At 38.6% G+C, this 27,500-nt stretch overlaps 1 protein-coding gene across 1 annotated transcript in view; it reads right to left on the bottom strand.

Moving 5' to 3' along the window:
* Nucleotides 1-6,517: 6,517 nt before the first annotated feature.
* The window catches only part of Erlin1 (ER lipid raft associated 1), a 34,346-nt gene continuing 13,363 nt past the window's right edge, over nt 6,518-27,500 (bottom strand). The window contains exons 8-12 of the mRNA XM_051200100.1: nt 22,108-22,166; nt 20,062-20,153; nt 13,237-13,326; nt 12,158-12,237; nt 6,518-8,720 (exon numbers count right to left, since the gene is read on the bottom strand). Coding sequence (XP_051056057.1) covers nt 8,502-8,720; nt 12,158-12,237; nt 13,237-13,326; nt 20,062-20,153; nt 22,108-22,166 — 540 coding nt within the window. The 3' untranslated portion in view covers nt 6,518-8,501. The remainder of the gene's footprint in view (nt 8,721-12,157; nt 12,238-13,236; nt 13,327-20,061; nt 20,154-22,107; nt 22,167-27,500) is intronic.

Here is a 27,500-nt window from a genome sequence, read left to right as displayed (position 1 = left end):
GCATTTCCATATGCCAAGCTATCAATCTGGCTGTTGAACTTCCAGGATTCCTGTCTCCACCTCCCATCTTACCACCTGAGCACTGGGGTAACAGATGCACTGGATCTCACCCAGCTTTACGTTAGGTGTGGGGACTCAAACTCAGGTTGTCTTACCTGCACAGAGAATTCTTTACTCCCTGAGCCATCCCCCAGCTCTTTCTATTTTGAAGGACTCTTTATTGCATGTAGCTTTTTTCAGCACTGAGTGCTCACTATGTACTAAGTTTTATTTTGCTTTTCATAGGTTTAAAGACCATTAAGTAATTACATTCACAAACTAGGGGAAAAATAAAACAATAAAAAATAGGTTACATGACCTGAGATGGTTTGGCAGAGTTTCTTCAGTTATCAGATCTCTCATCGGTTAAGTCTTTTATGTCCATCAACAAGTAATTGAACAAACAAATCACAGAACCTACAAAGGAATGCCATTTGTCCTTAAGAAGGAATGAAATTCTGTATGTTCTGCAAGGTAGATGGACCCTGAAAACTCTACGCCAAATGAAACAGCCAGGTACAAAGGGCAAATTCTTGTATGAAGTGTCTTAAATGGGCAAATTAATAGTCAACAGAATAGATAAGAGAGGTTACCATGGGCTAGGAAGAGGAAATGGGAAGCTATTTTTTTTTTTGGGGATGTTGGAAAGCTTCTGAAAATATTGATAACACTAGTTGGTCATACCATACTATGCATATACTTAATGCCACTGAATTACATACTTTAAACATGAAAAAAATGACATTTTTTTTCTTTAGATGAGGTTTTTGCTATGTGGTCTTGGCTGCCTGAACTTTAGGTAATTCTCCTGCCTCAGATTCCTGAATGATGGAACTGTGAGTAAATGCTATCATACTAGGCTAAAATGGTAAAATGTTTGTTGTTGTGTATTTTACAACAGTAAAAATAGATAAGTAAGTAAATAAATAAAAGGAAGTGTTGATAGCTGAAAAGTGTTATCTTGTTTTTATTTGTATCTAAAATAATCAATCTCTGTTGACCCTAGGCTGGCTTTGAACTCATCTCCCATCATAGTCTCCTGGGACTACAACATGTATCAATCTATGCTTAGCTCTTTAAAATAATGAATCTTTTGGGGTTTTTTGTTTTTTTTTTCAAGACAGGGTTTCTCTGTGTAGTTCTGTAGCCTCTCCTGGAACTTGTTCTATAGACCAGGCTGCCTTTGAATTTACAGGGATGTGCCTTCTTCTGCCTCCCGAGTGCTGGGATTAAAGTCATGCACACCACTACCTCCCAGCTGGTTATTGTTTGAGAGTGTGGCTGTTTCATATTCTAACTTAATGTTTGTTTATTTGCTTGTTTGTCCATGACAGGGTTTCCTTTGTGTAGCCTTTGCTATTCTAGAAACTTGTTCTATAGACCAGGCTGACCTGAAACTCAGAGATCTGCCTGCCTCTGCCTCCTGAGTGCTGGGATTAAAGGCATGTGCCACCACCACCTGGCCTAATTTGCTATTTTTAAAAATTTAAAAATAACAGTCTGCAGTAAAAATAAAAGGTAAGTGCATGTAGTACTAGAATTATTAGTTAAGCAGTTCCAGCTTGGCTAGAGTTCACCTCACAGCCAGCTCTGTACTGCCCACCACAGGGAATTATTTACCTTCAGTATACAAGTTTGTTTTCTGTTGAGACAGACGAATAAACAAAGTGGTAAACAAGCTTAGAAAAAGCTGTTTTATAGCCATCTGATCTATCAGGCTCTGACTGTAATCTTGGAGCTCTTTGCTTCCAAGTTTCCTTTCCAGTCTTTGGAGGAACTCACCAGGGTGTGACAAGACTTAGGAGGCCCACCATACTGCCCTTTCCTCCTGACCTCTGCATTTGGGGCTCCTGTTTGGGGTCCCCATCCTTACCTGTTCTAGTGTTTACACTGAATTGTTTTCAGTTCCTGAAAGGTTTTGGTACTGGGATTTTCATAGTATCAGTTTAACCGTCTTATAAAAAAAGGTTACAGCCAGAGATAAACTTTACACACCACCCAGTTTGTTCTTTATACTGACCAGCAGTGTTCAGTTTAGAACAGTCATTAAATGTAAACGTGGAATGCTTTCTTTACTCCTAAAGGAAATGCTGCCCTCGTTTGAAGCCACTCATTTCTCTTTTCAGATTGAGGAAACCACGAACTTACTTTCATGTGTTTTATGTGTTAGATGAGCCTGTTTGCATGTTTGATATAATTGGACCTTACAGTATTTTGCCTTTGGTGTCTGCTTTCACTCGCAGGCTTTCAAGATCCATTGGTGCTCAGTGCCTCATTCCTTTTCATGACACGATAATGATCTGCCCACTCATCAGCTGGAGGATATGCTTCAGTGCTCTTGGATAGATAGATGCCCAGAAGTGGCATCCCTGAGACATATGGTGACTATTTCACAGAGTCAAAAAAGTAGTCCAAAGTAAATTACAACCCTACCAGCAATGTTTAAGGATTTCAATTTCTTGCCATCATTACTTATTGCCATTATAGGTAGCCCAGAGAACATCAAGTGTTATCTTACTGCACTTCCCTAATAACTAAGGGTTTCTATTGCTGTGATAAAGAAACATGACCCAAAACAACTTAGGAAGAAAAGGATTTGTTTCTCATAGTTTGTGGTCCATCATCCAGGGAATTCAGGGCAGGAACCTGGAGGCAGGAGCTGACACAGAAATCATGGAACAGAGCTGCTTACTGGTTTGCTTGCCATGACTTGCTTAGCCTGCTTTCTCATAGTATTCAGGACCACTACCCCAGCGGTGGCCCTGCCCAGTGAGCTGAGCCCTTCCAATTCTAATGTCAACCAAGAAAATGAAGCACAGCCAATTATTGAGCTTCATTTACACAACTGAGGTTCCTAACTCCAAAATTACTCTATCTTGTATCAAACTGATACAAAACTAGCCACTGCAGAACTCAACACTTAAAAAAATTGGCTTTATGTGTATGTGCATATTTGCCTATGTGAATGTAAGTACACACGTGTACAATGTCCACAGAGGCCGGAAGAGAGTCAGGTCTCCTGGAACTGTAGTTACTTTTGGTTGTGAGCTGCCATGTAGGTATTGGGAACCAAACTCAGGTCCTCTGGAAGAGCCCTAAGTGCTCTTTAACCACTGAGCCATCTCTCTAACCCCAGCACTGAATCTGTACATGCTCTGTGTATGTTCCTAGGGAAACCTGGATTGAGATAGTTTGCCCATTTGAGTATTGGGTTATTTTATTTTTGGCAATCCAATGTGATTAACTTGTGCTTCAGCAACCTCTTTTTTCACTCCTCCAGCGCTATGTTCTTCCCATGTAGGTAGTCTTATCTTTAAAAGTCCACCCTTCCATGAGACTGTTGAGTCTAAGAGAGCAGAGACCGTCTTATTACTGGGTTGACTGTTGGTCTGTTAACTGTATATTTAAGTTTCCTGACACACACCAGGTTATCCTGTAAACTTTGGTTGGAATTTAACTTCATGTTCAAACTGCTTCTTCTGTTATATCAGGGTCACTGCCTCCATTGAAAACGTTTCCATGGGGGTCACCCCACAGAAATCATTTATGCTCATTTCTCTCTGGCTGAAGGTTGTCCCTGGAGGTATTAACTCTTGTTCATGTCTGGGTTGAGCATATATGTGGACTGACTACAGCTTACGGCTTCAAAGAATTCCTAAAGTAAAAACCCTTGAAGTGCCTGCATGAAATGCAATTAGAGGAAAGTGAAACCATCTAATACAGACATAACTCAAGAGGTCTGCCGAACAGAACTGATAGGCATAGGGGAAATCAAATACGCAGCTTGTCATAATTTCCCTTATATGTCTGAATTCCAATTCAACTTAATATAGCTATTAAGATGCAAATCCTGGCTGACAACAAAATGGTGAAATTTTGGAGGGCAAACTAGTTCAAGCAATTCTTTCAGCCTCTCTATTCGGGAACCAAACACTTCCTGTGTGTAAGCTGTCTTCAGGGAGGGGTATGACCTGGAAAGGGGACTTTTCCAGTTATGGTACCATTACCAACAATAAGTACCTAATACTTATATGAGAACACCTACCTAAACACAGGTGGTATGCCATGTATCCAAAATGCCCATTTTAATGCTCTTCAGTTTCATTTGGTCTATGTAATGGAAGAATGCTCCTTGTCCAGACTCCGAAAAGCTTGTTTCTGCAGTCAGCTGTTATTTTGACTAGCTCCTCTAGAGGGAACATTTCTTCGTGGCTCTACAGAGGGCAGAGAAAGCCAACCCATGGGTCACAACTTAACACCGACCTCTCATCCTTTTCCTGGCCTCCATTTAGACGATACACCCTCTGAAATCTCTCCTAAATTCAGAGCATCTGTGCTAATTGCTTCAGTGAACAAGGTTAAAGGCTGTGGCAAAGCTTTACTTTGTTACTTGTTTTTGGCTTTGTTTTTTGAGACAGGGTTTCTTCATGGAGCCCTGGCTGTCCTGAAACTTGCTCTGTAGGCTGGCTTTGAACTCACAGAGGTTGGCCTGTCTGTCTCCCAAGTGCTAGGTGGTGTGTGCCACCACTGCTGAACTTTCTTTGCTACTTGTTAGTCATGTGATTTTTGGGTCACGTGACCCTTCCAAACCCCAGCTATAAGATGACAGCAGAACCTCTTAAGGTTGTGAGGATTCAAAGAGAATGGCTGCAGATGAGGGCCTGTCCCAGTAAACAGAAACTGACCCACCCCACCTCCAAAATTACACACCTTTTTTTTTGTAGCTTAAGTGACATAGTATGTACCTAATACTTATATGAGAATACGTTTTTTGAATGTTAAAAAAAATAGAAATTAGTAGGAAAAAATGGATTAAAAGAAACAACAGCAAAGATATAACATTTCCAAAGAAATATGGCTATCATGGTCCCTTTTGTGCTGTAAGTTATCTGAAATTGGGGAATTTATAACCAATATAAATTTATGGGACTTTGGTAATAGCGACTAAGAAGTCCCAAGGTCGAGGGGAGAGCAGTTATCTTTCTTCTACCAGTGCTTCAGCAAACACTGGCTTTCTCTTGTCATTCTTTACAGGTGCCAGGCTAAGGGTTCTTCACATCCCTAAGTTCTGGGTTCTTCACATCCCTAAGTTCTGGGTTCTTCACATCTCTAAGTTCTGGGTTCTTCACATCCCTAAGTTCTGGGTTCTTCACATCCCTAAGTTCTGGGTTCTTCACATCCCTAAGTTCTGGGTTCTTCACATCCCTAAGTTCTGGGTTCTTCACATCCCTAAGTTCTGGGTTCTTCACATCTCTAAGTTCTGGGTTCTTCACATCTCTAAGTTCTGGGTTCTTCACATCCCTAAGTTCTGGGTTCTTCACATCTCTAAGTTCTGGGTTCTTCACATCTCTAAGTTCTGGGTTCTTCACATCTCTAAGTTCTGTTTCCTTTTAACAGCCTATCTTTACATCATACCCTGCCTCTTGCATTTTGTTATCTTCTGCTAAAAGGAGTCATACAGTTGCTTAAAGATTATACAGATTTTTTTTCAAATAGGGTGTGGAGAAGTTATTGCCAGAGTATTTACTTACATGTGCTGGGCTCTGGGTTCAATCCCCTGCACAACAAAGAAAGGAAATGATTTCTTTCACTAGATTATCTCAGAGAACAATCTTAAGATTCATCTTCTAGAATGTCTTGCCACACACAGTGGCCTTTTCAGCTTGGAACAATGATAACCCTTATTCCTGCTCTCAACACTTAGTTCCTGTCTCTACTTACTCACAACTGTCTTTCTGGGGTATTGTAAATTCAGTCTCCCTACAACTCTCCTGGCTGAGCCCTCATGAGAATGTTCCTTTGACAGTCTGCTCATGGAAACCCAGGCTGTTTCTACCCTGATTCTCCAAATGCTCCTACTTATTACTCAATTCCAAAACTATGTCCACATTTTCAGATATTTATCACAGCAGCACTTTGCTCTTCTGGAACCAATGTCTTGTCTTTGTTCATCTTGCATTGCTCTAAAAGAACATTGTAGATTAGGTAATTTATGACAAACAGCAATCTCTCAGTTCTGGAGGCTGGAAATCCAAAATTGGCAATATCTGGTGTCCATGTGAGATGTTCTCTGGGAGAGAATCCAGGTCCAATCCTGACTCTGGTAACTCTGAACTAATGAAGTTAGTTCACTACCACTTAAATGTACACAAGCTACCTCCTCCCTTTAATGCAGAACTGTTTTCCTTCTAGTTCAGGCTCTAAGGGCACAATGCCTGCTGTCTTCATTCTTCAATGCCCTGCTTCTGACTTACCCCACAAACAATAGCAATGCTTATTAAATTCTAGGAGTTACGAAAATGTGGAAATGTTATTTTAAAAAATTACACCTGGTAGGTATTATTTTGGGGAAAAAAAAAGTATAAGACTCTACAGTTAAAGTTCAATCAGCAAACAAACTCGCAAGACAGCCTTAGAAACGTTAAAACAACAGAAAAGCATGAAGACATATGGGAAAACAAAATACACACAATCACTAGTAGGAAAATAATTTTATTTAGGTTCTTATTTTTAAAAAGGTAGCTTTCACATATAAATTTAGACTTGAAGATTACAGTGTATATTTACCAAAAGGAACATCCCTGAAGGATGGGCGGGCATGTGGAAGCTCACCCCACTGGGGGAGCTCAAGTGGAAGTGCTTTCTGTAATCTTTTGACAATGGCACTTCCCTCCCCGTTCCTCAGCCCAGCCAACAGGGCCTGTGGCTGGTTAAGAAAACCCACAGCCATCACTTTGGAACAACAGCCATTCACTAATGGGAATAAGAAACATCTCTAGAAATGAAAGCATAAAGCTCAATGATCCAGATATCCCACAGCAATCATTATTTATCCGCAGCAACAATATGACAGGTATATTTATATAGTTCAAAAATTCTTGAAACAAGGGCTAAAGAACACAAAAGTCACTTAAGGGTAATTTATATTATTAAATGAGAAAAATTATTTTCTCCATATTACAAATGCCTCTACACTATAAGGCCTGGGGAAAAGACCCATTCAAATCTGGGCTTTCCTTTTCGAAGAAAATGTTTGGCACAACCCTTCAGCTGTTGTGGGCAATGGCTGAGAGGTTTCAGGAAGTGGTCCCATTACTTTTCTGTCTGGCTTCAACACAGTATACACAAGAGCTGTCAACAAGCTTGCCAGACTCAGGTCTACCTGTGCAGCATAATGTTACAGGAAAGTTAATTTGATAGGGGAAAAAAGGTCAGGATGAAACAGATCTCCTATAGCCACAGGTTAACTCTGTTATCTTCTTATGGAAAATAAATTCAACGGCTGGCCAGGAAGTCAATAGAATTCTGATTTCCTAGAGGTGAAAGTTGGAAAAGCAACTTTGATACCAGCATCCAAGGGTCAGAGGGAAGGCTACAAAGATTGCCGAGGATGCTCTCTAGGTTACTTGGCTCCACACTTTGTGAACGACTTTAAGAAGACTCAGTGTGTTAACAACCATGGCAGCCCTAGAACCTTGACCTTTAGACAGAAATGCTGGGGCAAATGAATGTACCCCAAATCCAGTTTTAAAATACAAACGCCCTGCAATTATGATATAATACTGTGCAGCCAATTAGGGATTGTACATTGCTCCTGTATCAGGTTAAAGCCTTGTTCCAAGACATCTAAACAGTTGTCTGTGGTTAAAACCAAGCACTTTAGTCACACGTGGGCTGGGCAGTGATATTGACATCATTACCCAATACAGAAATACAGGCCCCCACAGTTTTGGTGCTGTGCAGGTTTTATTTCCCTTAAATTTCAGCTGCTTTCTTGAATGCAATAAATGCATGATCAGGAACCTCTTCGAGAAACCTCTGGTTGGGTGGCAAAGTGTGTGTCCCTGCAGGCCACCAACCTGACTGCAGGAAAACAGAAAGGTACAAATTGTATCAAGTAAATGGTTGCTCAACTGGAAGATCATTTCTTAGGAATCCAGAGGCCTGGCTGTTAATCACATGTAGGAATGCTGGCACAGGACTTTAAAGAGAGCCTGGGTCCCAAGTGTCACAGTCTTCTTTAACTTAACCATCTTCTGGTGGTCTTTTTCTCTGGCCTCCTAGCTCTTGAATGTCTGAGCACACAAGTCCCCAAGGACCAATGTAAACATTATTTAATAGACCTCAGCTTAAAAAAACAAAACAAAACAAAAACCACAGCTTGTTATATAGTGTTTGACATTCCAGTGCAGGCAGTATGTTAGCGTCACTTCCCCTCACTCATGAGTACCAGTTTACAAAGGAAAACATACAGGATACTTGATAAGACTGTGGCTGCAAAGACCACTTGAGCGCCAGACAGCTGGTCCTATCCTGCAGTCAGCTGGCAAACCAGGACCATGACAAGAGAAGTCACAACAGAGCACAAATGCTCTGTGAATCTGAAGAGTCCACATAATCACTGTTCCCACTTAGCCCCTTGGGTCACACCTTGATATGGGAGAGCATTTCCACCTCTTGCATCAACTTGTGTTCTCTTTGTTTTGGATGGGGCTCTCTCCAGAGGGTTCAAGAGCCTCCTCAGGGGGAAAGGAGACTTCTCTTCCAGTCCTAACATCAGAATATTTCAAAGCACAGGAGTCCACAAACATGTTAGGGATGTTGCTGCCAAAGTAGATCTTACTGTTAGAAGCGATGGCTTGGTACTTCTTGAGCTCCAGGTATTCTGGGGTCAATTTGTGCTGTGTGGGATAAACAAGAGCAAAGGAGTTAGAATAGTTTGGTCCAATAGTCATCTCTTTTTCCCTAAGACTTTTCTCCAGTTGCTCTCCTGAGTAACATGATTCAACTTGGAATGCTTGCCAGTGACCCTATTTCACTTTGGAGTGTGGCTATCCTCTTAACAGCTAAGTTTTAATTAAAATCCCTTTAACAAGCTCCCACTTGATACAGGATAAATTTCATTTCTTTTTTCTTCTTCTTTTTTTTTTTTTAGTAGATTGGGGATTAAATAATATTTCTTTTGTGGCTCATTAAGTGGTTTACATACATTTTCTATTTCATGTAGCTTTCCTCAACCAGGAGCTGACAGAATTTCTACTGATTTTCTTGAGAGGGGCATACATGTCAACAGATCACTGAAGGGCTTCCAAGGAAAAGCCTAGGTTCAAAATTGCATAACTAGATGTCGTAGTGACTCAACTTTTCCAACCAAATTTTAAAAATGGAATATGTCAAATAATCACCTACTCTGGTATTTTGCCTTTATCCAGAAATTAGCTGTTTAAATAATAAGACGATTGTCAACCACCAGAACTGCTTCTATCAATATATAATTTTTGAAACTGGACCTCAGATATCTCAGGCTGTCCTCAAACTTGCTATGCAGCTGAGAATGACCTTGAACTTTTAATATTCCTGTTTTTACCACTAGGTACTGAGATTCCCAGACATCTGTCACCACACTCATGTTTATATGGTGCTGGAGAGCAAACCCAGAAACAAACATGCTGCCAACCACTCTACTAAATGAGTTACATCTCTAGTCTCACCGTCAGCATTTGTGTAAATCACAGTGCCAAGATATAGTAAACCAAACTTGCTTTTGGTCTACTAAAACTCTTGAGTTTTTCCCCTTGATGTTCTCCAGGACTATCCTAGTAACTGTCTTGAGTCTCTCTTGTCCTTTGTAGTGCTAGAGAACTTCTCTCCGTGCTCAAACATCTTCCAGTCCTTCGTCTCCACCCTCCAGCTGATTATTTTTTGTTTGTTTGGTTTTTTTTTTTTTTCCCCGAGACAGAGTTTCTCTGTATTGCTCTGGAACCTGTCCTGGAATCTGCTCTGTAGACCAGGCTAGTTTCAAACTCACAGAGATCCACCTGCTTCTACCTCCCAAGTGCTGGTAGTAAAGGTACCACCACTGCCCAGCCTTTCAGCTGATTCTTATTCTCTGCCAAAACATTGCAATTAAATCTAGTTATATTGTACAACTAAATTGCTTCTTGAAGTCCTTTTAATACATGTTATCTGAGGGCACTTCTCAAGATGGCATAAAATGATGATCCTGTCAGAAAAAAATTTGATCTTAATAGTAAAGTCTTAGCTGGGCGTTGGTGGGCCACGCCTTTAGTCCCAGTACTAGGGAGGAGGCAGGAGGATCTCTGTGAGTTTGAGGCCAGAGCTAGTTCCAGGACAGGCTCCAAAGCAATACAGAGAAACCCTATCTTGAAAAACAAACAAACAAACAAACAAACAAAAAAAAAAAAAAAGGAAAATAGTAAAGTCTTTTTTTTTTTTTTTTTTTTTTTAAAAAGATACTTTGTTTATATGTATATTTATGTGTGCACATGTGTGGATGCTTGTGAAGGGCAAAAGATAGAGTCTGACTTCCTAGAGCTGGAGTTGTGAGCCACCCAATGTGGGTGCTAGAAATTGAACTCTGGTACCCTGGAAGAGCAGCAAGCACTCTTGACCACTGAGCCATCTCTTCAACCCTATTATGAAGATCCTGACGCTTCTGACCAAATTCTCCCATCATCAATTTGAACTGTTTGATGTATGAATTTCTCATCTTGCTTTTATCTTGACAAAATTCCAATCTGTTTCTTCTCATGTTAAATCTGTTTCTTATTTATACTAGTTTCTAAAGTTCTGTCAATTTACATTTTTCCATTCTATCAGATCTTACCATTTCTTCTAATTTGTGTCTTTCCTTTCTAAATTGATTTTAATCCTTCAAATTGCATGATCTACTTAGCAATCTCCATATTACACACAAGGAAATGTGTGTGTGAGGAGAAGGTGTTAAAACAAGTACTATAGGTGTGCAGCAGGAAGGGCCAGGGATGCAAAAGCACCACAATACACCAGATAGTCTTCAACATGAAAAGTATCTTGCACTTTACCAGGAAGATGGTGTTGGGCATCAGGACATAAAAATGGAAAGAGATGAATATGAAAATTTTGTGAAGCAGCAGCTCACAAGAGAGAGAGAGAGAGAGAGAGAGAGAGAGAGAGAGAGAGAGAGAGAGAGAAGGAAGCCCAGTGCTGCCAGTCAAGCAGGAGCTTCTGCAGCGGAGGGACTACAAGGTGAATTTGGAGTCCCAGCTTGGGAAGAAGACAACTGCCATTACCAAGACGACCCCACAGCCTGAATGGGAGGCTACTACTGCAATGTCTGTGGCTGTGTGGTTAAAGACTCCTACAATTTCCTGGAAAGAAAAGTCAGCAAAACCTGGGTATGTCTGTGCATGGAACATCCCACTATGGATCAAAACAAAGAACGTTTTGAGGTCAATAAGAAGATGGAAGAGAAGCAGAAAGATTATAATTTTGAGGAAAAAAATGAAGGAACTCAGAGAAGAGGAGGAAAAGGCCAAAGCACACAACAAAGAGACACGGAAGAAAAGGAGGGCCAAGGAGCACTTGACATTTGAGGAGGAGATGGCAGCTGTGACTGCTTCTCTGGCTTTGGTTCCACCAAGAAGAGTTCCCGAAGCATTCTCTTTGGCCTAACTTTGGCCTATACTGGACCTAACTTTGAGTGTGTGTTGAGGTGGGGGTGCGTACTGAAGAAGGCTTTAAGGGTGTCAATGGGCAGGGCTAGTATTTGTGGTTTCCCTGTGCACTGGGAGAGGGCACAGGATGTAGCGGTGCTGTGGCAGATCCCATCAGCCTCAGTAAACTACTGGAGTCATGGAACCTATGCCCTATGGGCCCTATGCCCATAAAGAAAGACCTCCCTCTTTGAGGCTGCTGTCTCCAAATTTTCTTGCGTCTTTCCCTCTTCATCTCTCCAGCCTCTTGTCTGAACATCTTCCTTTTTCCTGTGCTCTGCTTTTGTTTTAATATTTACTCTTGTCCAGCTTGCAGCGGAAGGGTTAGCTGGGTCTCCAGTATATGGGTGCTGGCATATCCTTGGCCAGCTCTTCCTCTTGCCCCACCCATTGGTTCTTTAGCCACCTGTGCATGCATGTGACTTCTGCCTGGGTCAGTGTGTGTGCGTGTGTGTGTGTGTGTGTGTGTGTGTGTGTGTGTGTGTGTGCATTCCCTCCCAACCAATGGGATCAATGTGTCATGCTAAGTACCTTTTGTTGATACTGAATACAATTAGTTCTACTGTATTAGAACACATGAAAAGAGAATGCAAACCAGCAACAGTCACTAGGAAAGCAGTCACCTTGTTTGAGGTGGCATATTTGTGTGCAGCATAATACTCAGCATCTGCTTTCGCCTTCTCTCGGGCCAGGAATGCAGCATCTAGCAAATAAAAGAATCATGGCAAGTTTGGAACAAAGGAAAATTGCCACTCTACTCCCTCATCTGGGTACGAGTACCTTTTCTGCTGCTTAATATTTCAATTATTTGCCTCACTTTAAGTTATAATATTAACAATTTATCTCAATCCTCAGGACAGCTCCTTTTCTTTTTTCCTCTTTTTTTTCCCCCCCAAGATAGGGTTTCCCTGTATTCCTTTGGAGCCTGTTCTGGAACTAGCTCTTGTAGACCAAACTGGTCTCGAACTCACAGAGATCCATCTGCCTCTGCCTCCCGAGTACTGGGATTAAAGGCGTGCACCACCACCACCCAGCAGGACAGCTCCTGTTCAAGGGGAATATGTTCATTACTCTTAAACAATGGCTTTTTGAGTTCACTCATTTTCTGCTCTAAGTGGTTCCTTTTTCTTCTAGCTCCCTCCAACTTCCTATCACCTTACCAGGCAGGGTTCAGGCAAAATAACTATGTTTAGACATAAAAGCTCTATGATATTGCATTATTCCCATCCTCACCAAATTTGATCTAGAATCAGTTAACAGAGAGAGATAAATAGCTGTATTTAAGTTCCTTAAGACTGTGATCTAAGAATATCAATATTATCATATGCAGGCTCTAAGTTCAATAGCAAACATATCACCATGTGATTACAGATTTTTGTTTTATATATTCTTAACAAAAGATTTTGAGGAATTCTTATACTTCATCAAAGAATAAGTGAGAGCCAATAAACTCCACTGTGAGAAAGGAAATGAAAGGCAGCTACTACAGTCATAGCCTAAGGAGAGAGCGAGATTATAAAGTGTTCTCCCTCCCTCTCCCTTCCTTCCTTTCTTTCCCTGTCTGTCTGCTGTCTGTCTGTCTGTAGTATCAGGCTAGCTCCTTCCTCCAGACCAGAATGTTCTATGGCTTTCCCCCACAAGACAGTAAGAACTGGTCCTGAGGTAGTGAGGCAGTCCAGGACACTCAGAACTTCAGCCTTACCTTCAATCTCAGAAATGCGCTTTTCAGTTTCTTTCTCCATCACCTTCTGTTGAAAGCGAATTTTTGCCACTTGTGCAATCTTCTCTGCTTCTATAATAACACAACAAAGAAACACACTCAGAATCAGCAGTACATGGTCTAACATTAATTAGGCTTTATGGCTAACTGCTTCTGATGTTTTGAAGGGAGATTCCTTTCTTTTTCTAGTATCTTATGTTCGTAGTGCAAGCTTTGTGGGAAGAAGATTACAAAAGGTCAACAGTTCCAGTCTCTCATGAGACTATATAGCAATGGTTCACAAACTAATGGAAAAAAAAAAAAGTACAAAAATGGAGCAATACAAACTCATGAAAATATAGGACAACTGCATAAAGTGTCAAAAAAAAAAAAAAAAAAACAGGATAAGGGAAATTAATCCAAGAAGATATTTTATAGAAAATAACGAACATGACCTGGTAGGGATATACCAGGAAGCATAAAAGATGATACATAGGTATAAGTCAAAACAAAACAAAACAAAACAAAACACCATAGACAACAAGAGAAGACAATAAAGAAAGCCTATGTTTTGAGTGACAGTTTAGTTTTAATATATTCAGATTCTACTATTAAGTTGCCATCAAGAATATGATCAGAAATTAATTACTTAAGGAAACAAGTGTTCTTAGTGAACCCAGTAGCTGCCACATCCAAGTACACACGGGAAAAACCAAACACTTTTAGCAAATCTCTGTCCAAACCAGAGACCCCAGGACCAAATAAGAGAGACTAATTACACTTGAAATTCTATCACTGTAATTTTCTTTAAAAATTTCTCAATTTTCCTTTTCAGCCAAAGATGATAAGGACGTTGTGGTAAAATGTTTTTCACTTGAAGTTTCAACCAAATGCAGATTGAATATACTCAGAAATTTTAAAAAATGTGTTTACTGAGCATAAACACTTTTTCTTGCTATCATTCCCTGAATGGTATAGTGTAACAACTGTTTATAGAGTACTTTCATTTTAACAGATATAAGTAACCTAAGGATGATGTAAAGTATATAGGAGAATGTACCTAAGTTAGATGAAATACATTCCATTTCCTATAAGGGATTTAAACACCTGTAGACTGGTGTGGAACCCCAAAGGGCCCAAGAGATACTTCAACATATCTTTATCTCTGACTTCTGGGGAAAAACATGTAACAGGCAAATTCCAAATACTTTCCTTTTTTCAGAAGGCAGCATCCTTTAAAATTATTCTAGGACCCAGCAAAGTGAAAGCATTCTGTATTATACTAACTAAAAAATAAACTATGGGCTGGACATTTAGCTGTAAGCATAAGCTCAAGACACATCACTCTCCATTTCCTGGGAAGAAAACAATGACAAACATGAGCAGACTTGGAGCTCCAGAAAAGTAGAAACAGACAAATGAGAAAATTCCTTTAAGTAACACCTTAAACTGTTACGTAAAACATAACAAATTTGTCTTTAAATGCACACAAGTTCATAAGACAGAATGAAAGTCCTCAAGTGACACAGCAAGAGGAAGGAGAGCTGGGTCCCTGTGGTTATTCCACAACAAAGAGAGGAGGACTGGGGCAGTGCTCCAACCAGATAAGGCCTTGCACATTACAACTGACTCCCGAATAAAGCCAAGCCTCTAGAGACTGCAACCCTAGACAAGTGGGGACTAGAGAACTCTACCTGCTGGCCTCATGAGAGCTGGAGAACAACTACACAGTCATTCTAAAAGCAGGAGAAGAATGACTACCCCAAGAGAATAAGCGGTTTGCTGGCATCCTTGTAATCACATACAAGAGGCCAAACAAAAATATAAAAGTACTGCCAAAATGATAAGAAAAAATAAATTTAGTTTGTTACAGGACTGTAGGCTCAAGTACCATCTGAGGATGAAATGAGAGCACTTTTGACCAAGGAAAACTGAAAAAGATTAGCCTTCACCAGAAAAACAAAACAAGAAAATAATCAACTAGCAGGAAAAAAGTGAACTGTCTGAAGCAGAGGAATAAGTTGCTTAACTTTCAAATCGAAGTAAATGTTCACTGTAAGAGTCAATAGTAATGATGAGAGTAAGAACAAGAGGAAATCAACATGAAAAGAGACAACAGAACAATAGTACATGAGACTAGAGAACAGAGATGAGCATTAAAGCATTTCCAAGTACTATTCAAGAAGAGAACAGAGAATATTAACTTTAGATTTTACTGATTCAGATACTTAACATTTCACAAGTGATGACTAGTTATACATTCCATAAACAGAATGTAAACCTTCCAGTTAAGAAAAAAAAATAAAAATAAAGACAATTCACAATGGAAAAAGAAGTAGAGGAAAAATGCATGGTAAATAGCATATAATTGAGTAACAACATACAAATCTAAATACAGTAGCAGCTACAATAAATATAAAAAGACTAAAACTCACCAGTTAAAAGACAGATTCTCACATTGGATAAGATAACAAAATCCAGCTATATGCTGTTTATAAGAGACACACCTAAAACATAATGACATAGAAAAGTTGAAAGTAAAAGAATGGGAAGATACACCAAGAAACAGCCAAGAGAAATCCAACATAGCTATTTTATCATCAGACAACGTAAGTCTTATGCTACAAAATAGGTTTAGGGATAAAGAATGTTATTATAAACCAGTAGGAAATCTCCAGAGAGATTAATGATCCTGAATGTAAATGCCCTTCATAATAGAGATTCAAAATAAAGAAAGGAAAAAATTATAAGTCAACAAATATAGCATGAAATTTTAACACAATATTCTCAGTAAATTGAAAGTACTGGAAGGCAAAAAAATGAGTGAGCAAGATGTGATCAATCACAATAGACAAAAATGAGATGAACATAGAAGATGTGACCACAGAAACCAATCACCACAGAAACCTGCATCCAACAAATAGGGATTATGTGGTCAGCCCTTTCTGGCACAACTAGGCATTTACAGAAAAGGACTGCAGATCAAATTTCATCACACAACTCAACCACCCATACAACAGGTGCTATCTTCTGACTATGACAATGAAAATCAATACAATGATACACTCTTAAAAGTCACTGAACCAAAAAAAAACTGAAAAAGTAATACATATAACTCATGGATTAATGATGAAACTATAATGGAAATATCTTAAAGAAAACCGAACATATGCAAATTAAAGAACAACTACCAAACAAATTCTCCAAGACCAAAGCAGTACTCAGAAGAAAATTTATACTCCTACAAACTTCCACTAAAAACAAGCAAACAAAAAAAGAAACAAAACAAAACTGAAGTCAATGAATTAAGCAACTAACTTTAGAATTTTTAAAAGAACCAAATTCAAAGTATGCAGAGAGAAGAAACTAACAAATATTCATAGTAATAACACTGGAAAGAAAGCATAAATCAAGCAAGCCAAAACCAAAACCAGTTCTCTGAGAAATAAACAAGAAAGATCAAAACCGATCCAACAAAAAAGAATATACAAGCAAACACTATAAGGAGAGGTAGACTATGGTGGGTGTGTTCAGAGCTACAGTGAATTCCATAAGCCCATTTCCCCAATTGAAGTATTACATGAAATAGAGATTTTCCAACAAAAATAACATTTCTAAACCTTAAAAAGATAAATGATGGAATAAACTTATATGTAATTAAAAAATGAAATTGAGTTGGTTGTTTCCAAAGTATGAGCAAGGAAAACAACATAAGCCATATTAAAGCAAAATGTTTTATGTGTTCCATGAAACCCATGAAAAAGAAACTACATATACATATACATACATACATACATACATACATATCATATCATATCATATACAAATGTTCCAGGAAATAAATGCTCTTCCAGTCATTCTGGGGTTGGAAGAAACAAGGCACCCAACAAAAAGCAAACTCCTAACCCCCAAACAAAATGCAAATAAGCAAATATGACAGAATTTATAAGAAAAGAAAACTGTAAGATGATCTCATTTATTGAAAATAAAAAAGGTAAAAATTCTTTAAAATTTATCAGCAAACCTACAAGAGATTATGGTGAACCTTCCATATCATGACTGAGTGGGTTTAATAGAGCAACACACAAAAAAAAAAATAAATCCAGTATTATAACATCTAACAATACAATCCATCATATTAACAGCTTAAAAATCCTAAGTTCAACTCAATATATATATTCAAATAACTCAGTTTTAACACTAATTCTTAATAAGGGCTCTGGCAAGCAAAGAACAGGAGGAAACTTCATTAAGTAGCAAATGTTAAGATAGCAACTGTTATTGGAACTATTTAGAGACAAACCAAAAATGCCTGCTGTGTAAAGTGTTTAGGAAGCCATAGCTTAAAGCAGTGACATGAAGTGTGATGTTTATATACAGAAGAAAATAGAATTATTTATATCTAAAGACAACATGACTGCTCACAAGAAAACAAAGACACTGTTAAAAATATTAGCATTTTCAACAAAATTGCTAACAAAAATCCAATAAATAATATAATAAACGAAATAAGAAAAAGCGCTTTTGTAAAAGAGCCTACTTATTACAGAAACAGAAAACTTTAAAAGGCTACACAGGAATTAATTGCTTTTTTTTTTTTTTTTTTTTTTTTTTTTTTTGGACACTGGGTTTCTTTGTGTAGTCATGTCCTGGAACTCATTTTCCTAGACCAAGCTGGCCTCAAACTCAAAAGGTCTGCCTCCTGAGCGCTGGGACTAAAGGAATGTGCCACCACACACAGCACCAAGAGGATGAACTTTAAGACTATTTTGCCCTTCTCCCCTTTTCCAGTTTTCGTGTGTGTGTGTGTGTGTGTGTATGTGTGTGTGTGTGTGTGTGTGTGTGTGTGTGTGTGTGTGAACATATCAGTGTGGGTGCACAGGCACGTGGAGGCTAAGGTTGGTATCCGTAGTCATCTTTGGCAACTCTTCCATTTCTTAAGGTAGGGTCTCTCAATGAATGAAACCAGAGCTTGTCTAAAAAGCTAGTTCTGATGGCCAGCTTGCTCTGAGGATCCTGTCTCTGCCTTGTGAGACTGTAATTAAAAGTGGGCCACAAAACCCACTCCCTATTTTCATGTTTCTGGTATTCAGAGTTGCAGTCTTCATTCTTATACTTTATAGCCTGAGTTATCTCCCTAACCTTAAATCGTGATACTTTTAAAAAGACATTTCTCATAAATAGAAATATAAGAGATTTGTAAAACTCAGTATCAAACTTTTCCATTTTCTCCAAATCAGTATGCATTCAATAAAATTCCAACAAAACTGAGTATTTTACAGAACTGAGCTGGTCCTTATAGTCTCACAGGGCCTCGTATAGTCAAGGCAATCTCGGGAATAGTTTAGAATAGTCAACATTACAGCCAACATGAACAACTAAGGAAAAACTCTAGATAGTAAGAACAGGTAACAGGGAAGCTACACAACAAGGAATTAAAATAAAAACAGATCTTAGGATGAGAACAAATTACATGTTGTATCTTAATGTATACATAAATGACATTTGAAAAGAAGAAATAGTGAACTTTTCAGTAGTCTGAGATAACTGCCATTTGGAAAAAGTAAAGCCAAATCTCTGCCACATTAAACACTAATATAAATCCCTTATGAATTAAAGGTCCATACACACACAAAAAAACAGAACTTTAAATTTTTAGAATAAAATTGATACCTGTGGAGAAAAGAACTTGTAAACAAGGCACAAACCAGTGAATTTTTGATGAATTAGACTATGTGAAAATCAAATTTATATAACTCAAGGATATCTTAGTTCAAAGAATCCACAAGTCAAGAAAAAATAATTTACAAAGCATAAATATGGGGAAGGATCAGTATTCAAAACATAGAAAGAATAGCATAAACCAGCTCAATAAAGCAGTCAAATAACTGGCTTAGGATACTAAAAGGTAATATACTTTAAAGGAAAAATCCCAATAAACAATTTTACCAATAATTAGGGATATTAAAATTTAAAGTATGAGATACTCTGTCCATCACTGAACTGACATGAACGTTTGAAGTCTGGTAACTCCAAGAGGTAAGGAGGACATAGAGAAAGGAGAATTCAGTGAACAGTATAGAAACCAGAACTCAATGCTGGAGACAGGGAAGATGGAAGAACCAGGGAGAGAATAGTCTGGCAGCAAGAGAAACCTGAATGTATGCTCACATTGTGATTCAGCAATTCTGCTCTGAGGAATGTTTTCTACAACAACCTACCCCCAAGTACCTTTTTTCCTTGAATTTTCAATCTAGTAGGAACCAACAGATTACTAATTACAATAAAAATGAATTTTTAGAAAAGTAAAATTTAAAACAAAACATAAAATTATAACCTGTAAAATTATTAGATTCAATATACAAAAAAAAAAAAAAAAATGTGTGAAGATGTTCGAACTTCTTAAATTCTCTCAGTAGTTGGCATGTTTCATTGTGGCTCAGGAAAATAATCTGGTGACAGGCACTGCCCCTCACCTCCATGCTGAACCATGCTACTCTAGGAAAACTCCTGCACGGTGTTCAGAGACACTGAACAGGTCAGTCACACAGCATTGCTGTAGTAACGACAAACTACAAAGCAGCTCTTCAACAGTTCACCAGAATGAAATCACACTGCAGACTGAAAATTAATGAATGAGGCTTTGCTTCACTATCTACTGGCTTCACTTACTTTTAATGTGTTAAGAACATCTGGACACACAATGAAGTTTCTGGAATTCTCCACTACATAATACTCTCTTGAGTCCCCACATTATCCAAAATGAAATTGATAAAGAACAGGACAAAGTCACAATACCTACAGTGAGACATAAATAAATCCAAGTACCTATAACAGCCCTTTTCCTCTCTGTCTCAGCTTCTTTCTCCACAACCTTTTGTTTCTGTGCAGCTATAAGAAGTTTTGTCTTCTCTGCCTCCCTGTGAAGTAAAACATTATATAAATATCAGAAAAGGTTCTGCCTGTCCCTTCCCTCCCTCTTCCCTCTTTGTGGTACTAGGGATAAAGCACAGTAACATGCAGGTTTGAGAGTGTAGCTCAAGCTTCTCGTGTGTGTGATCCTTTTGGATAAGGACAGAGGGGGGCAGAAGGAGGAAAGAGGAAAGAGGTGAGACAGTGAGAAATGGAGGGAGGGAAGGAGAAAACCCATACAATTCATTTATTAGTAGAAGCAATCATATCTAAAGTTTAAGATACCCTGATCCTTGAATAAACATTATTTCTATTAGCGGCTCAGATTCATAACCTACCTCCCAGCTTGATACTTTATGCTTTATACTCTTAAAGTACAGCTCTACAATGAAACAGGAGAAATAAAACTGCACAACAGAAGATAGACTAGGAACAAAAAGGACTCGGTATACTAACCATAGAGCAGTATTACTATTCTCTTGGGCCCTGAATATATACACTTGCTATGTTCTCTCTCTCTCTCTCTCTCTCTCTCTCTCTCTTTCTGTGTGTGTGTGTGTGTGTGTGTGTGTGTGTGTGTACATGCATATGTGTGCCTTGGGGATTGAACTTAGCCTTGTGTATGTCAGGTAAACAAGCACTCTGCCATGAGTCACATACCCAGTCCTCATCTATAGTATTCTTGGATTTTTTTTTTTTTTGGTAGTTATTTTTAATTTAGCATCATCTCTTTATTTCTTCCCAACAGCCAAAATTTCTCAAGATGTTTGTTTCTTCTTTTCATATGTACTCTATGAGAATATTGATGTTTCAAATATTGTAAGTATTATCATAAAGAGATCCTCTAAAACACTTAGAAACTAATCCTGTGTCAGGTAAGAAACTTCTCTCTAACCAGTTCTAGAAACATAAAAAAGAAAGATATCCAGAAATCAACTCAAACTCAGGCAAGACCTCCTTACAGGCAATGCGTAAAGACCCAGATTTGATTTTCACAAATAACAATTTAAAAAATCCCTAAGCTTTATACCAAGTAGGTATCTACTCATTAAAAAAAAAAAAAAATCCCTTTAAAATAAATATGTATGGGTATAAGGAGTACAGTTTTTCTGCCTGCCGCCAGTCTTGTCCTGCCGCCGCGCCAGCCCCAAATAACACACTGAGACTCTGTATTAGATATAATTCTGTTGGCCCGGTTACTTGTTTCTTATCGGCTAGCTCTGCCTTAATTATTAACCCATTTCTGCTGATCTATGTATTTCTCTTACTGGGGAGCCGGCTGGCATACTGCTTTCTCCCCACTCTCCATCTTGGCTCCTCCTTACTACTTCCTCTTTCCTCCTTGTCTCCTAGCCCCTCCTATCTTGCTTTCCTATTGGCCAACAGTGCTTTATTCATTAACCAGTATGAGAAGCCTATATACATAATGGCATCTCTCATCATATGGGTGTTTTGCCTGGCTTCTTTCTGTGAACCATGTGTTTACAGTGCCCATAGACGCCAGAAGATGGCACTAGATCCCCAGGGACAGAGTTAGAGATGGTGGTGAACCACCATTTGAGTGCTGGGAATTGAACCTGGGGCCTCTAGAGAGGCAGCCAGTGCCCTTAACCGCTGAGTCACCTAAATAATAAGGCAACAAAAAGGGTTTCCTTGTTTTATTAATGTCTTGTTCAAGGCTCTATTCATGAATAGATAGATTATCGCTACTTGTGTCTCCAGCAATCATTTAACAGCAAATTGCACCTTTGACTACTGTTCTGGAAATGTCCATACATAAAGAGAAATCTACTAAGTATTTACTGGGCATTAAGATACAAAAGGTAGTATTACTAAAGTACAGGAGAAAGCTATTTATCCAATCCCACATTGAGCATTTCCTTCCACACCTTCCCTAGACTGCTATAGTAACATGTTAATAGCTCTAAACAGAAATAGTAGGAGCCCATGAATGTTACTCACATTAACTCAAAATTTCTTCTTATGGCTTCTGGGATTTTGGGTTTTGTAACACGCACAGCCTAAAACAAAACAAAACAAAAAACATAGTCAAAATACATATGAAAAATAATTCTTCAAACCAGGCATGGTAGCACACACATATAATCCAATCACTTAGAAGATGAAGGCAGGAGGGAGTTCAAGGTCAGATTTGGCTATGGAGGCAGACCTACCACCAAAAAAAAAAAAAACAACCAAACTACCACGTCAACAATGAAAGTCTTTAACCGTGTCTCCTAAAGATGCGTTCCTCAGATGACTCTAGCTTAAATAACAACTGCAACACAGCTCCCCACTAATTTATATAGGGATCCTAATAGCAGATCTACTTTATACACTGTCACTCCAAGAGTCAAAAATAACAGTTTACTTAAATGGGGCCTGACCTCAAGAGAAAAACCACCTTACTCATGGAGGAAGAGAATTTTTACAAAGCTCTATAGTTGGATTATTTTGCTTTCCATTACAAATTTGCAAACCAAAGAAAGTCAAGTCAGTCAAAGGAACAAGGTTGAGAGGTAAATTATGTCAAAAGCACATGAAAATCCCAGTCAGTGTGTGCAAATAATACTGTGTCCAGCAAGCAAGTGATCACTTCCTAAAGTTGTAAACTGTTGGTATACTAGGTAAAAATGCAGTCCAAGCTTTAGGACAGCGGTTCTCAATCTGTAGGTTGTGATGTCTTTGAGGATCACATATCAGATATTTGTGATTAATAACAGTAGCAAAGTTATGAAGTAGCAATGAAATAATTTTATGATGGGGGGTGAGCACAACGTGAGGAACTGTATTGAAGGGTCAAAGCATTAGGACAGTTGAATACCACTGCTTTAGGATAATAAATAGCAACTCAGAGCTTGTATTCTCTCTTTCTCATTTATTTGTAGACATTATTTACTGCCACTCTGTTGTTTTAATCAAAGTGAACTTTGGCATAATTAAGAGTATCTACTTGGAATGTGCTGCTTTTGAAGTGTAACTTTCCTATACTAAGAGCTTATCTCTGGGAGCTTTTGTATTTACTAACTAAACATCCTGCACCCACCACTGATATTGCACACACGTAACTCATGATCTAATCTCCCTTGGAAAACTGGCTCAATGTGTAAATAAAAAGCATTTAAGCACATGAATCTTATTGTTTTCACTTTTTCTTTCTTTTTTTCCTTTTTTTTTTTTTGGTTTTCTGAGACAGGATTTTTGTCTGTATTACTTTGGAGCCTGTGTTGGAACTCACTCTGTAGACCAGGCTGGCCTCAAACTCACAGAGATCTGCCTACCTCTGCCTCCTGAGTACTGCAATTAAAGGCATGAGCCACCAACGCCCAGCTTGTTTTTACTTTTAAATCTCCCAATTTTTTAAAAGACATTTTTATACACTTATTGTAGAGTCATTTCACCAGCCCATAACTTTCAACAACCCTTTCTTTCCCAGTTATCTCAGGATTGTCTACAGTAAAAACCAAACATTCCATCAGTATCTAAGTTGATGGTATTGACCAAGTAAAGACTTTATTTTTAAAAGACTAGGAAAAATACGCATAAGCGTTTGCTTAAGTATTTTATAAAATGGAGGAATACTCTATTGTTGTAGAAAAAAAAAAATCACAAGGGGATTTCAGTCCCTAAGAAACAGCATTATGGGTTGGATTCCTAATCATAAAAACCAAACTTTTGATGACCTAAAATACCTCCACCTCTGAGGGCTGGAGAGATGCTCAATGGTTAAGAGATCCAGAAGACCCAGGTTTGATTCCCAGCACCCACCTAGGGACTTAGAATGTAACTTTGGTCCCAGGGCATCCAGAAGTACTCTTTGAGGTGTATAGATATACATGTTGGCAAAACACCCAAATACATAAATAATTATAAAAACAAAAAACCAACCTTTGCACATCCCTAGAAGAAGACTACTCATTTCCTCATTTAAAAACAAAACTAAAAGGGCTGGAGATGGCTCAGTGGTTAAGAGCACTGGCTGTTCTTCCAGAAGACCCAGGTTCAATTCCCAGCACCCACATGGCAGCTCACAACTGTTCATAAATCCAGTTCTAGGAGATCTGACACCTTCACACCAATGAACATAAACTTATATTTAAAAACAAACAAACAAACAAACAACAACAACAAAAACCTAAAAGACCAAACAACATCTCTCTTTTTTGTTCAACTTTCACCACTTGCTGGTGGAAACACCTCAAAAAGAACAAGATGATGGTATGGAACAATCTTTGTACACTGCAAATATGTATTACTCTCACTATTAGTAAAAAGCTGATAGGCCAATGGCTAGGCAGGATTTTTCTGAGCAGAGAGAATGCTGGGAAGAAGAAAGGGAGAGTCAGAGTAGCAGCCAGGCAGACAGAAAGGAAGCAGGACATGTACAAAATGAGGTGACAAGACATGAGCCACATGAGCAAATGGATTAATAGAAATTGGTTAAGTTGTAAGAGCTAGTTAGTAATAAGCCTGAACTATCGACCAAACAGTTATAATGAATATTAAACCTCTTTGTGATTATTTCGGAGCAACTGTTAAGACACAGAAAGGATGAAGACAAGCAACTTCTTCAGTCTGTATGTGAAAACTCACACAAGTTCCCTACTACAAGTAGGACACAGATCGGCAATTTCTGGGTCATAGTTTCAGACATTGCAAAAATATGATGTTTCCTCCAGGGAGGGGCCCAAGAACCTCATAAAAGTTGGAGGTGGCTTTCAAAGAATACACACAGAATACTTTGTAGCCTATACGTTTATAACTCATCATGTAAAATGAGTGGTAAACACCCAAACTACTGGCTGAAGGTTGGTGGATGTATCCTCTCTAACCTATAGGAGAGGTGGAGAAAAAATTCAAGTATTTGACTGCACCTGTCTTTAGAGAAGTACAAGCACTTTGGGGTAAGTCATACCTGCCTTGGTCGAGTTCCTCATTTTATTCTTGCAGAGGACTCAGAGATGTGATCTAAGGTTCTCAACCTGTGAGTCAAGACCCCCTTTGGGATTGCATATCAGATATCTACATTGTTATTCATAACAGTAGCAAAATTACAGCTATGAAGAAGCAATGAAATTTTATTTTATGTTTGGAGATCATGAGGAACTGTAAAGTGTCACAGTATTATGAAAGTTGAGAACCAATGGTCTTAGGGGATCTATAGTTTCTGCATAGGAAGGGGAGCTTGGTGCTTGGTTCTTGGTATTCTTTCTCTCCCTCATTATACAATGTACTTAGGAACAGAGAAAATTTTCAATGATTCATAATTGTTAAATACTTTAGCAACAGCTCCTCAAAAAAGCCCTAAGAGACAATACCCCTCAGAGCAGGAGTTACAGCTCCTAGTGAATGGGCTTCTTTCCTGACTTCCGCAGCAGCTTGTTGGCTCTAGAATAATGTCTACATCCAAAGAACCCCAGTACACCAATAGGGAATGATGAACAATATGTAGGACATAGTGCTACTTGGATGACATACCCCTTCTAAGAACAAGAGTCTCAGACAAGGCTATTCTGGCTCTGATCATCCAGGAAATAATGCGTGGTGAAATGCTCCCAATCCTTCTCCTTATCGGAAGTGGCTTGATGGGCCTGAACAGCTGAGAAGGACATCTTGTCTGGCTCACCTAGACAAACTTCCATGGCCAGGATGAACCAAACCATTTAATGTCTACAGATAGCAAAATGTTTTCCAGACTGGGCATATGCAGATGGCCAGCCTTTGGAGGCTAAAGCAGAGCTCATAAGTCCATAAAATGGATCTTGAGCAGAATGACAATCACCTTAACAACTTTCATATGATTTAGGTCCATGAGACGATATGGTGCAGAGATGGATAAAAGTGTGTAATAGTTTCTTTTACAATAAATTCTATTAGCTTTGCAAATACAGTTTCACAACCTTTCCAGGGAGATAATTCTTCTACCTCTCACTCAAGGCCCACAGGCACACTACCCACTGTGATCTCGTACTTCTGGATGTAGAATAGCTGATTGGGAGCTTAGTGGGAAGGAAAGTGGCATGATAAGCCTCTCTTTAGACTGCCTGAGTCTTCTTGGCTCTGCTGGACTACAAGGGGTGGCTGCAGAGGTAGACAAAGTCTTTTATAGGTACCAGTAGGTCACCCAAAACCATGGCAGACCTGGCTGAGCCCAGCCTAGAGATTAGTAAGGTACAAAAACTACAGTGGCCGAGATGTTCCCACTCTCTACATCTCTACTCAATACGGTGCTCCAAGTCTTAGCTTTCTTGTCAAAATTCTTTTATTAATGTATCATTCATAATAAACAGATACCAACAAGAAAATAAATCAAATATTCAACCTATTTGAAAGATTTTTAAAGGCTCCCAGAAACTCTTAGGCCTTATAAACATTTCAGCAAAGTAACAGAATACAAAATTGACATAAAGAGTATATTTTCTATATATCAATAATGAACTTCTCAAGAAACTGCGGGGGAGGGTAATATTTAGAATAGGATAAAACAAAACCAACAAAAACAAAGGAAAACCTAGAAATAAGTCTAATTAAGTGGTGAAAACTTAAGACACTAAAGGACATTAAAAGGTTGAGCGACCTTCCTTGCTCACTGGGAGATTTAACTATGAAAATGGCTATATTAGTAAATCGCCCACAGATTTAAATCAGTGCCGAAATCTCATATGGAAAGAAAATCCACCAGAAAAATGGGCAAAGGATATGAAGTAGAAGGGGATCATTAAAAAATATCAAAAGATGTTTAACTTCATTAATAACCAAAGAAATACAAGTCAAAAGGAGAGAACCACTCGTTTATCTACATGGAGAAAGCCTGCACAACTCACTGAATCCAATGCTAGTGATGATGTCATAAAGCATTGCTGATAATGATGTGTATGTGTGCAGTCTCTTTGGAAGACAATTTGTACATAAGGACATGTCATGGTTCATTATACTAATATTGATTAACAAAAAACTGGGAACAGAGAAATGACTAAGTAATAAGAGTACAGGAATTCTATGTAGCTGAGATCTCAGCTGCATTTGAGTAACAACACCATGCCTGACATGAAATATTTTTCTGTTTTTTCATTTAATAAAAATGTGCATATTTACCTAGAAGCTTAATTGGATTAAGTCCTTAGGTGTGCTCTCTGGAAATAGCTTCTTACTCTTGCAACACTCTTATAGCAATCACTGCCCAGTAGATCCCCCTGTCAGCTCATACTCTAACATCTATTTTGTTTCTTATATTTGACTCCTTTTTCACGATGCTATTGAAGGAAAGGTATACTTTTATACTGGTTACTAACCATTTCTGTGTTTAAAAAAGAACTTATACTTGATAGAAATACAAACTTAGTTCTATATTAGAG

This window comes from Phodopus roborovskii, unplaced genomic scaffold, assembly GCF_943737965.1.
Source record: "Phodopus roborovskii unplaced genomic scaffold, PHOROB, whole genome shotgun sequence".
Classification (NCBI taxonomy): Eukaryota; Metazoa; Chordata; class Mammalia; order Rodentia; family Cricetidae; genus Phodopus; species Phodopus roborovskii.
The sequence above is the reverse complement of the archived record's forward strand: the minus strand, read 5'-3'. Positions and strand labels throughout refer to the sequence as shown.